We start from the raw sequence: 12892 nt of genomic DNA on the forward strand, positions 1-12892 counted from the left end.
TCTTCAGTAAATGTGTTGGCTATTCGGTGGCCTGAACTGTGTTCTGAGACTACGGTATAAGCTATGGTATAAGCTAGGGAGCTAAGTGTTCAGGCGTCATACCTCACATCAGCTGAGGAAGGAAACAGAGCTGCAAAACATTGGGCTTTGGCAATGAGCAGACAGTACAGAGCTCATGGATTGGATAGGCTTAATGGAATTACAAAGAAACTGGAGTTTTGTCCTTGCCTGGTCAACCCTTAACTAATGATACATCTAGTTTCTGAGTGGGAGAAGTGGGTTGGTTTTGCTTGACCTAAATGGAAATACAGAGGCATCTGCTTGTAACATGAATAATGTCATATGGCCTAGATGCCATTGGACCTACCTTACGTGGTTCACAAGGTACCCCCTTTTGCTTCCTTTACTGACTACCAACCCAATTTTCAGCTTCAACCATTAAAGTTAGGAGTCCTGAGCTGGAGAAGACCCCCTTCTCTCTTAGTCTGTATTCTGGTATGATTGGTCACGTGCCTGACTTATACCTTACACAAGTTCACTGTTATCGAGCCGAGTAAGGAAGATGCCACCGCAGCTTCTACGTTTGTCAAAACTCTGCAGAGCTACCTGACAAACTTATATCTTTGTAGAAATCAAGTTGCACATGGCATATAAGCCTTGTTTTTGTGTCCTGGAATTTTCTGGGGTGTGTGTATGCTGAGTTAAGCTCTATATTTAAAAGACCTTTCTGTGTATTTAGTTGAAGACCATCCAACTTTCTTGCATGCAAGAAGAACAGCAAAAAACTATGTTTAATTTAGTTGTCATTTGAGGCAGGTCTATAAAATTTTATATTAAATAAACCTAATGGGATTTCTTGCATGTCAGTTCAATATCATATGGAAGAAGCTCTCTCTGAAATTGTATTTTCTATCCAGCCAATACAAAAAATTAAATTTCCATAAGACATTTTATCAGAACCTAGCTATTTAAAGTTTGAGAGCAAAGAAAACAAAAACAAAGCTGTAAAACACATTTTTCCTATGACTTGCATCTGAAACAAACATTTAATAAATGATTTTTTTAAAGTCTTGCTCATTTGCACAGAAAATGTCTGTCTATCTAGTAAGAGTGGGGAGAACTTTGTGTCATTTTTCATAGCAGTATATTTGATTAAAGACTGCAGTAGGTATTTGATAACACCATAAATGTCAGTGTGTAAGAGCAAATTTTCCACATAAACTGTGTGAATGAGACTATTTATATATTTTCATAGCTGTGAATACATTTTCATATTCATTTTCACAGCTAAGAAGGAAAATAAAACATTTACTTATTGAAGGCAATTAAGTCACAATAAAAATGTGAAGCTTTGAGAACATCTATTCCTGGGGAATATACTTATGGCTGCCTTATAAATGCAGGAAAGGGTTCCTCAGTATTATGAAACATGCAAGGGTGGAGACTAATAAAGCAGGAAATCCCAGATGGTATACTACTGCAAGAAAACCACCACAAGTCTTCCATATGAATTGACTCAGATCTGGCAATCATCATCTGAGGCCCTTCTTCATGTGCCTGTTCCATGAGCGGTCTGGAGGGTGGCAACACAAGAACAAGTGTTTCTGTTGTTTGTGGAACTGTCCCCCCAGGGAGGCTTGCTGGGGTCCTTTATTACATTTCTTTTCAACCAGGCATTTGGCTGATAAACCTTCTATGACTCGTGTGTGTGTGTGTGTGTGTGTGTGTGTTTGTGTGTTTGTGTGTAGGGGTTATTGGTTTTTTTCTGCTTCATTATGTGTTTTGTTTTCTCATTTTGTATTTTTCAGTTGTGAACTACCCTGAGATATTCAGATGAAGGGTGGTATACAAATGTAATAAATAAAATAATGATAATATTACTAATTCATCACTAAAGTCCTTAACCATTTTTGTTTTGGAACTCAAATACTGGCAGTAGGCTCTTTCAAAGCTAGATATGTGGCTATAACCATAGCTAAAAATGATTATTCTTTGATGTTCAGACCACTCCTTTGCACCCAAGAAGTAGCTATGCTATTGTTAATGGTATCTCGGGGCAGAGTGTGTAATATATTGATTATATATGATGCCAGTTAGGATACATTATATAAATAGTATTGTGAAGCCCCTATGATGGAGGAAGTGCAATGAGAGGCACACTTTTTCCACATGTGGTGGCATTGTCCCTTATTGGCCGCCTTAAGTTATTACATTATCTAAAATTGCCCAAAAAAGTTGTACAGCCTTGCCTGGCCTTAACTGTTTTATAAAACACAGAGAATTAAAAAACAAAAAACTAATTGTGTTTTAATTAGCACTTACAGAACAGGAACATGCTAAATACTGGAAGTGAGCTTCAGGTGTTTCCATATCAACTGGGCTTAATAGAATATGGAATATAGCCCTGGCAGAAAATCACAAATCAAAACATGCTACACAAAGGTTTAATCAAGCAGGATTTATTAGTAGAAACTTGATGCATGTTTGTTGCATCTGCCACAGGGTGCAGCAGTCCATTCATTCTGACTGCTTCACAGGTAAAATTTTAGTGATATTCCTTTCAGTTAAACAGTTTTATTAGACCACACAGCAAACTACCTGACATGTGCATGATACACTTTGCCGTGCATGGCGTTTTTTGTTTTTACTTTTGGAATGCTTGCTGTTGTTCAGTTGTTTCTTTTTGCTTTTGTTTTAAGAAGAAAATAAAATAGATTAATATAAAAGCACAACTGAAACAAAATGCATCATGGGAGACAGTTAATTCCATTGCTTCCAGTATTGTTATTCCACAAATTTATAAGCACATATGTACTAGGGAAGGGCCATAGCTGGTGGAGTACCTGCTTTGCATGTAGAAGCTCCCAGGTTCAATATCCGACACCTACAGGTAGGGCTCAGAGAGGCTTCAACCTGAAATCCTGGAGAGCCACTGCTGGTCAGTTTTGTCAATATTAAGCTAGATGGACCAATGGTCTGAGTTAGTATAATGTAGCTTCTTAACAGATACTGCAACACATATAACTGTTTATTCTTAACTGTAGTTTACTGGAACAAACTGTCTCCAAGTCATGGTTTATTTCAGTAAACTATAGTGAAGATTAAATTAGGTTTGGGGTATAACCCTAAACTTTGGTTTAGAACTGAAGAAAGAAGTGAGGCTTTCAATCTCCACACAGCTGTGCCAGAGGAAGGTATGTGTGGAGGGAATATAGGAGCCTGAGGTTCATGCATGTAATGGTAAGCCAAAGTTGAGCAACTTAACACATACCTTTTCTTTGTGCTTTGTATTATTATTGTTTATTGTCACAGGACAGTTCACAGCGTCAAAATACAAAATGAGAACACAAAATACATATTAAAAGCAAGAACAAAAACAAATCAATAACCTCCCAACCTCCCTTTGAAAGGACATGGAATGATAATCAGCCAAAGGCCTGGTTAAAGAGAAATGTTTTCTCTTGGTGCCTATGTAGTTTATATTATATCTGCTTATTATTTCATCCTATTTCTACAGTATCACATGAATGCTGTGGGAAAGCATTGACATATAAAGTATGAAAGGCTTGTGTTTGCTCCTTTTGTTCTGTATAGAAGTGCAATAGTAGCATGGCACCATTTACTAGAGTGGTGATTAAGTAGTATGTTCAGCAAGCTAAAGTCACCCTCTGCTGTTCTTTGGATTGGGAGAAGAGAGAAGAGGATTTTAAAGAGCCAGCTTTCAATCCCATTTCTCCTTTATATTTTTCACATGCAGATCCCTGCCCTCAATTGCTCATTCTTCAAATCCCAAAGGGGCTGTTTATCTGTCACATTCTGCATTTTGATCTCATGTTTTAAAAAGTGGGGTAGTTATAGGCTTTCCCCCACAAATGTATAATTTTGTCTAAGAACAAAAAAAAACAAAAAAAAAAAAGGTTTGCCACAGACTAGACTCACTAGTTTATTATGCAAGGACTTCAATATAAGAATTTTCTACTTCATCAGATATATTAGCATTCCAAAGAGCACTGTGGTATTATGGGGAAAACAGTGGATGACTGCCAAGAAATGTGTAGTTAGCTCCTTAGGTTTTCCTTCTAAAGGAGTGAATGCTGCTACAGCATCAGTAATTTTTGTTAATGCTTTCCTTTAATAGCAGGACAGGATGTTACCATTCTACTGTTTATTGTTTCTGCACTATGGTTTAGCATCCCTGCCGTTCTGGAGGGCATTGTGTTCTCTTAATGTCAATAATGGTAATATAAATCCAGGGTCAACAAGAGTGATGTGTTTTAATAGAAATATTTTCTATTAAAAATGTGCTATAATAAGAATGAAGAAACTTTCTTAAATCTGTAACTGCAAATGGCTCGTATGCTAGTACTATTATTATGAAATCATTTCTGATCTGAAAAATAACAGACTGATAGAAGGCAGTCCAGAGAGAACCTTTAATCATAAATGTAAGAAACTTAAGTAGAAGCAGAGGTTTATATAAATGCCACCATTTTGGCCCACATGTAGAATAGTTGGTTTGTTTATATACAGTGTATTGTATTTTCCATAAAACCATTGTGCCCATAGTGCATCAAAACTATGTTACAACAGTCTAAATACAAGAATAGCATGTATTATATGCAATACAAATTGTATTAACCATAATATCAGTTATACTAGCCATGTTACCTAATATAAATTTACATATGTTATTCATAGTCTAAAATATTCCTTGAAAAACCATTTACATAATCTAAAAATGGTAATATATAAAATACTGAGTTCATTAAGAATTCATAAGATCGTTAAAGGAGTTCCGCTGGATGAGACAGAAGACCTATCTAGTCTTGAAACTCTTCTTGTAAAATGTCCATGGGAAGCTCAACAGGGCATGATGGCTATAGCCCAGATTTATTTCAAACAGGTCAATTTTATGAAAAGTATAAAACAGGGTGTTATCTAGTTGGGGCATTCCGCTTGCACAGTGGATGTCCATTTGCACAAATGGGACTGCCATCTTCCTTTCCTTCCTTTTTCAGACCCCTACATCCTCTTATCTGCTCTGAAGGGTGTATGATCTTCTGAAGTTCCAAGACAGTGAGGTTTATGATGGTGTTTGAGATAAAATACATAATGCTATCATATTTCTTAACAGGTTATGCTTTGGCATAAGCTGCACCAGCCAGAATTATTAATGGTAACAGTCTGCATTAAGTTCCAAAAGGTTCTTCATGACCAAGGCCTTCCAATTGCTCTTCTCCTTTACATTGCCATTAGTAGAAGATTCTTTAACTCACTTTCGTTTTATTCTATGTATCCCCCTTCATCAAAGTCATAACTAAAGTCTGATATGTGGAAGCTCATACGGCCTTTTAATAAATTGGAAATTAATGTTCCACAGGTGATTGTTTTGTAGGCAAATTCTGTCTGAGCCTGCTTTCTTACTAGTACTGACTTAGACCAGGCATGTCCAAAGTCCGGCCTGGGGGCCAAATCCGGCCCCCTGGTCGATTTAATCCAGCCCCCCAAGCAATTCTGAGAAATGAATCTGTTGCGGCCCCCGAGCACCTGCTGCTCGGCTTGTTCTGCCCAGGAGCCAATGCATCAATGGAGAGCTGCAGCTCTCCAGCATCGACCCTTGGAACCTCCCACCAGCTGGCTTGCACATGTGCCCTGTTCTGTTTTCTGGCCGCTGGCCGGCTTGTGTAGGCGCCCTGCGTGCGGCTCTCTATCGTGGCCGCTGTGTGCCCAGTGTTCAGCTCGCTCTCCCGTGCAGCTCACTCTCCCACCTGCCTGCCTGCGGGTTTCTTGCCTGCTTATTTAACCCTCAGTGAGCAACAACTTTCAGGGGGACACCCCCCCCCCCCAAGGAATAAGTAAGTTTGTTAACGATGACTTCAATCCTTAAGAAAGCGCAACAAATTTGGGGTAAAATCCTAAAAAAAGCTCAACATGTTCACTTCATCAAATCTGGCCCTTTGAAAAAAGTTTGGACACCACTGACTTAGAGCATTAACGGAGATCGTCAGAGAACCTAAATGTTCTTGGCAAGTGTGAAGCACAATACTGAAATTCATACATGTGTCAACTAACAGAACCCATGCTAGACATGGAAGGATAGGCTTCCCTTGATTCTTAAAATGATTTACATTAATAAAGAAGAAAATCATCATGTTGCAACAGACAAATATGAGTAACTTAATGGGTATATTTCTCCTAGTTCAGTTAAAGTTGAAGTGTGGGGACACACATGTATCCTGTTGAGTATCTTCTAGTGGTCAGTGGGATATTTTTGCTCAAATCTATGTGACCCTTCAAATGACGCTAAAAGCATAGGTCAGGTTCCTTCTCTTTCTTCCTTCTTTGCAACTTTTAGAATTGGTACTGAAAATAAACATCCTAATCAGCCTTTAGTGTGGTGCATATTACCCACAACATAGAAGCTTTAATTGCACTTTGATTCTTTTTTTGGGGGGGGGGGGTTGTTTCACTATATTGTCAGCTGCTATTAATTCATGCTCCATGTTGTAGTGATGATTGATTTTTTACATGCCAATTTGTTCTGAGAATATTTCCCCTCTTTAGGATGTAATTTATTTCCTCCCCATTGATAGAATGCGTTTTTGCAAAAATTGTATACTGTTTTCCCCCCTGATGAGTGTACCAAAAGTGATTGGGTCCTAATGTGGTACGATGGCTAGTGCCAACAGGCTTGGCCAGTCCCCAGTGGTCCTAAAATACGTTTCTGAATCCTTTGTAGCATACTGGTGTTCTGTGGCAGACGCCGAGGGGCTCTGAAACATGCACATTGATCTAGAAAGTGTTCCCTGTGCACAAAAACAGCTACTACTCAAACTTGCTAAAAATAAATAAATCAGTTTAAGTTTAACATCTTGTTGGTGACTAGTGGCTCGCTCCCTACCTATTTGGAATGCTATCCTCAAGGAAGCCTGCTTGGACTTTCTTCTCCATTTCATTTAGGCACTAGGCAAAACATGTTTCTGTTTTAAGAACTGAAAATGCAAGCATTATTTAATTTATTTAAAAAACGTGTTTGTGTTGTACTTTTTATATCTTATTACTTTATTAGCTGCCCTGGGCACATGAAGTTATGTTGAAGGTATGGGATGTAAATTACTGTATGTTATTAACTAAGTATCAGGTTTGCTGCCCATTGTGCAGGTCAGAGAAGCCTTGCAAAGCCAAATAGCCCATATACATTGACTGCACTGTTGCCCCATTCCCCGGTTATGTCATGGCACACCATTTTAGGTGATTCCCTGCTTATCAAGAGCATCCTCTGTTTCCAGATATGGCTCATTATATTTGTGTGTGGTCTGTTATTCCTGGCTTTCTGTTTGTCAGGAATTCTAGCTAGAGACAATAAAGCTTGCCTGAGCCTTTCCCTATGTATAGTAGGGAGAAAGGAGTTGTCATCCGTAAGTTTATAACAGAAGATTGTTTGTGCTTATTTAAATGATAAGTACATGACTTAAAATGTTGGGCATAGTTTGAAACAATATATGAAACAGAGATAGCTCACGTATGTGTGAAACTTCCCACAATGAAAAGGATTGTGAACACATTACAGTGGTACCTTAGTTTTTGAAAGTAATCCGTTCCGGAAGTCCGTTCCGGAAGACCGTTTGCCTTCCGAAACGTTCGAAAACTGAGGCACAAAGGGTGGTCTGCAAATTCAATAGAGAAAATTGAAAAAAACTCATTGGAAGCCATTTGACGTCCGAGGCACGTTCGAAAACGGAAGCATTTACTTCCGGGTTTTTGGTGTTGAAAAACCAAAACATTCGACTTGCAAGGTGGTCGAAAACTGAGGTACCACTGTAGCTTTAACCCATGAAGACCAATAGCAAAAAGATTTTACTGAATGATATGTGCAATCCAGGGTATTCTCTCAAAATTCATCTCTTGAAGACTGTAATTCTATGAACACAGCGAGACTGAACTTGGAGTAAACTTGTTTATGATTCTGCTGTACAAGCTTTAAAATGATGTCACTCCTTTACAGAACAAGCCTATGCAAGTTTGCTCAGAATTAAATCCTGTTGAGTTTAGAATTGCAGCCTGAAATGGTGAAGTGTGTTTGAAAAACAAGGGACTTGACAGATTACCAACCTTATTTTTATTACATGAACTCTGGAAAGTAGAAACTTTTGAGCACACAGTTGTTTCTGGTATTGTTTTGTAAAATGAGAGCTGAAGATTCTAACAAGATCCCAGAAGGCACACATAAGTGCTTTGAGAGAGAGGACTTGGTCTAGTAAAAAGACATTGTGTTATCTCCGATATATCTCACCATTTGGAACTAAATTGGGAATCACTCTCAAACTACTAGGGAAAATATATAATCAGCCAAACAAATTCTTTAGAAGAAACAAAACTCTTCGGAACTCTTAAGGGGAAGGGATGAACACAACAGCTACTGAATTGAGTAGCTTTTGGCTGTGCTTGTGGGGCAGGAAATATGTTGGCTGGAGAAAAGAGTGTGGCAGCCCAGGTTTCTGAAGATTCTTGGACACCTTGTCATACTCTGGTATGTTCCCAAACAACCCCATTTGGGGTCATGGACTACTACCTGTAGGGCAGTCATGGTAATGGAGAGCTGCACCATTGTCCAAGGAGGACCTTTGGTAGAAGACTTCCTCTCTACAGGCTATAGAAAGTCAAGTACACACTATCTTATGTCTTCCAAATAACCCCCATGGGTTGTAGGATTGTATCCTTAGGAACCACTATATATTTCCATGTTTTTAATACTATTGAATTTGGATGTGCTGGTTTTTATTGCTTATAAAACTGTTGATCTGCACTTGAAGTTCAGGTAAATTTAGATGTGGAGTTAGTTTGTTAAATGCCTTAATTATATATGTGCAGAAAGGTGGGGGTATATACCTCTTAAACAGGACATTGCATACCTTGTTGTGGACATCTGTTTCAGAGGGATGAAACAACTTTTGCTTGTGATAGTATATCTTCAGTATTTTATCACCTTTATAGCAATAGTAATGTATGCTTTTCTTCAGAATAATTGGCATGAAAGCAATATAAAAGGCTGGCAGAAAAGTTGAATTACTTTCAGCCGTTTTCAGAACATTAACTGTACTAGAGACCTCTCACAGATACTCTGCTTTTAAAGACTGTTGATTATAACCTGTGTATTATAGCTCAAAACTGCTCTGGATTGAGAACGTGTGGACAATGTTTGGAACACCCAGGATGTGGATGGTGCAACGATCCCAGCAACACAGGCAAAGGCCATTGTGTGGAAGGGTCTTCAAGGGGGCCAATGAAGTTGAATGGGATACATTCTACTGAGATGGTTCTTGACAACAATCTTTGTCCCAAAGAGAAAAATTATGATTGGTCTTTTATCCAGTGCCCAGGTAGGATCTCCTATTTATTATTGTTACCTAGATGCAATTAAATTAAAGAACTGTTGTGCTGGGTAGGAGATATATATGCACACCCCTTCTTCCAGTTTCTGGATATTAAAATAAATGGAAGCAGAGGAAAGAAGCAAGTAGGTGGAAGAAGTAAAGTCAAGGGCAGAAGGGAAAAGTAGTTGAACTCTAGAGCAGATTTATGTGGAACCCTTGAACTTATTCAGCTATTCTAATTTGGTTCTAATCCATGATTAATAGATCACAGATACCTCAGCTAGATACAAAGGCAGTTTTTCATTACAGAATAAATAGAGGTTCTGGAACTTCACATCTTGATGCATTTACAGTCAACACCACTCCTGACTCAAGTGATTAAGCATCATGGGTTTGCAATTTCTTCTCATTTTACCAGTAAGTTTTAAAAACCAAATTTCAGTGCAGTTAAAATCCTGAAGAGATTTGCTGTTCTGCTGCAAGGAAGAAATATAGATGACTCAATATAGGCTTTTATCCCTATCTTTAATTGTATTTTTATTTTTTTTTAGAATTTTATAAATCTAACTCCTTATTCAAACATCCAGTGAGATATGCAGAACACAAAAACTCACAATAAAAATGAATCAAAACCACTATACTTTTATAATCAATTTTCAAAGGCTTATATGAACAAGTTGGGTTTAAGAATTTCCCTTGAACACAGTTACAGGTCACAACTGTCTGAATCTCAAGCTACATGTTTGCCCTTCTCTGCATGCTCTCTTACTAAGTTATCAAAGCAGAAAGACTATATTAGTAACTGTTGGGACAATTAGGGCAGAGCTGAGATGGGGGAGGCACTTTCCATGAACATTTTTGTCTTTTGTGAAAAATGCCCCCAGTGTTAGGTAACTTTAAGAGAACCATCTGCAAACCATTATGCCCATAGAATAATAGCCATGCTCTTCCCTGATACCCATTCAGAACACAGTGGCAATACAATGTTTCTTGCTATTAGGTTGACATCACAAGACAATTCAAGTATCCAGACCTAATAGACTCAATGGTGTTGCATGGTCATCGTATAATCTTGGCTATTGGGCATGATATAGGCAGCAAGTAGGGTTTTAAACGGGACACGGGTGGCGCTGTGGGTTAAAGCCTCAGCTCCTAGGACTTGCCGATCGAAAGGTCGGTGGTTCGAATCCCCGCGGCGGGGTGCGCTCCTGTCGCTCGGTCCCAGCGCCTGCCAACCTAGCAGTTCGAAAGCACCCCCGGGTGCAAGTAGATAAATAGGGACCGCTTACTAGCGGGAAGGTAAACGGCGTTCCGTGTGCTGCGCTGGCTCGCCAGATGCAGCTTGTCACGCTGGCCACGTGACCCGGAAGTGTCTGCGGACAGCGCTGGCCCCCGGCCTATAGAGTGAGATGGGCGCACAACCCTAGAGTCTGTCAAGACTGGCCCGTACGGGCAGGGGTACCTTTACCTTTACCTTTTAGGGTTTTAAAAAAAAGAATAGGAAGAAAGACACTAAAGCACCAATGCCAAGTGGAGCAGCAAAGAGAAACACAGGCATGCTTGTGTGGTTGGTGTCTAGGGAGGATCTTGGGCATCCTGATGAAGACTCTTTTTCTTTTTTCTCTTTAGCCCAGGTACACTCTCATGAACATTCAGCACAGTCCTAGTAATACTGTTCCAAATAATGAATTGATTGCTGATCAGTTGGTTTAATTTAGCACTGTGGCATTTGTAACAGACCAGATAAATATCAAAGCTAATAAGTGACGTTAACTATTCCTAAATTTGAGACCATCATCAGGTTTATTAAATTACACAGCAATCTTTAGTTAATCAGTGTTACAAGAAATAATTCAATAACAGAGAAACAATGGATGCCGAATCAAAACAATTTAGCAGTGCTCCGTGAAGAAAAGAATGTAACATCTGCTCATAAAAAACAAATGAGACTAATCCCTTATTAACCTCTGATTATTGTACAAGCACTGAAGCATAATCTGTTTAATAGGTGAAACATGCAGTGTAGTGAAAAAGGCACTTAAGGCATTGGATTGTGGGAAGAAAACTTTTTCTGTTCACTCATTTAACACATAGCTGCTGTCTAGTGTGGCCAATGTAAAAACAGCAGGGAGAAACTGTTTTCATCACAGTTGTGCAGCTGAGTACATTAGTACTTCAGTATATGGTTCCTGTAACTGAATGGAAAAATGAAGTATATAATATTCAAGTGTATTATTGAAGGTTCTAGGATCAGAGCCGTGCTTTCTCTCCTAGCATGACACTCTTGGATTAAGCAGTATGAAGTTGGACACTTGATTAATGGTGCTGTAGAGAATGCTTTACAGTATATGGTAAAATGAAATAAAGATCCTAGATAAAGGGGTTAAACTAAGACTAAAACTGAAGCAGTGGTCACTTGGGATGGTGGCAGTAGCACTGAAACCTATACAGCAGAGTGTGTTAATAACATTATAAATAGCTAATCCTACACTCTATCCTTGCTTTCTGACATCAAACTAGACCAACTCCTGGAGTCTTGTGCTTCATTCTTCCGAGGGGTGCAGGAAAAATTGCTTTCTTCTTTTATTCATTAACTGGTAATTTTATTCAATAAATGAACTGCAAGCAATGACATCACTTGCAGTATTTTATTTATAGTCCTCTGCTAGCTAGTTTCAAATTGTTAATTTCACTAAAACATTCCATTATTTCTAAAGTACTAAGCACAATATTCTGTTATCATTCTGTTATCATTTTTGTGAGGAATTATTATTATTTTGTTTAATTTGTATACTGTCCTTGATCTGTAGATCTCAGAGCATAGTAGTTTTCTGTCCCTGTCCAGATAGCCATGTAGCTGGGCCACCGGCTAAAGCAGATGGAAGGTATTCCACACTACTGAGACCACCTGAGCCTCAAATGACAGCAAGTGACAACAAGGGATCCAGAAGTACCCCCAATCCGTGTACCCACTTTTTCAGAGGAAGTGTAACTCTATCAAGAGCAAGCAACCTCCCATCCATCCAGTCTAGGGAACCATCCACTAGCAGTGCCTCAGTCTTATCTAGAGTGAGCTTCAGTTTCTTGGCTCTCATCTAGGCCATTACCTAGGCAAGACAATGGCCCAGCACATCCACTGCCTCACCTGTAGATGTAAAGGAGAAGTAGATCTGTGTGTCATCAGCATATTGTCAGCAACATGCTACAAACCGCTGGATAACAGCACTTAGCAGTTTCATGTAGATGCTAAACAATATGGGATATAAAATCAAACCCTGAGAAACTCAATATTGAAGGCTGCATGGGGCTGAAGAACACTCCCCAAGCAACACCGTCTGGAAACATTCATCCAAGTAGGACCGGAACTACCACAGAGCAGTGCCACCCACCCCTAACTCAGACAGCCGCTCCAGAAGGATACCATAGTTGATGGTAGCGAAAGCCACTGAGAGGTCAAGGAGAATTAACAGAGACACATTTATTCCCTCTCCTGATAGAATTACTATTTTGTTCTTCTT

At 39.1% G+C, this 12892-nt stretch overlaps 1 protein-coding gene across 3 annotated transcripts in view; it reads left to right on the forward strand.

Annotated features, from left to right (window-relative positions):
• Positions 1 to 12892, forward strand: part of ATRNL1 (attractin like 1) — a 501150-nt gene that overhangs the window by 122986 nt on the left and 365272 nt on the right. For all 3 annotated transcript variants that reach the window (XM_028730150.2, XM_028730148.2, XM_028730149.2), the window contains one exon: positions 9162 to 9380. In XM_028730150.2, the coding sequence (XP_028585983.2) occupies positions 9162 to 9380 (219 nt within the window). The remainder of the gene's footprint in view (positions 1 to 9161; positions 9381 to 12892) is intronic.

This window comes from Podarcis muralis, chromosome 6, assembly GCF_964188315.1.
Source record: "Podarcis muralis chromosome 6, rPodMur119.hap1.1, whole genome shotgun sequence".
NCBI lineage: Eukaryota > Metazoa > Chordata > Lepidosauria > Squamata > Lacertidae > Podarcis > Podarcis muralis.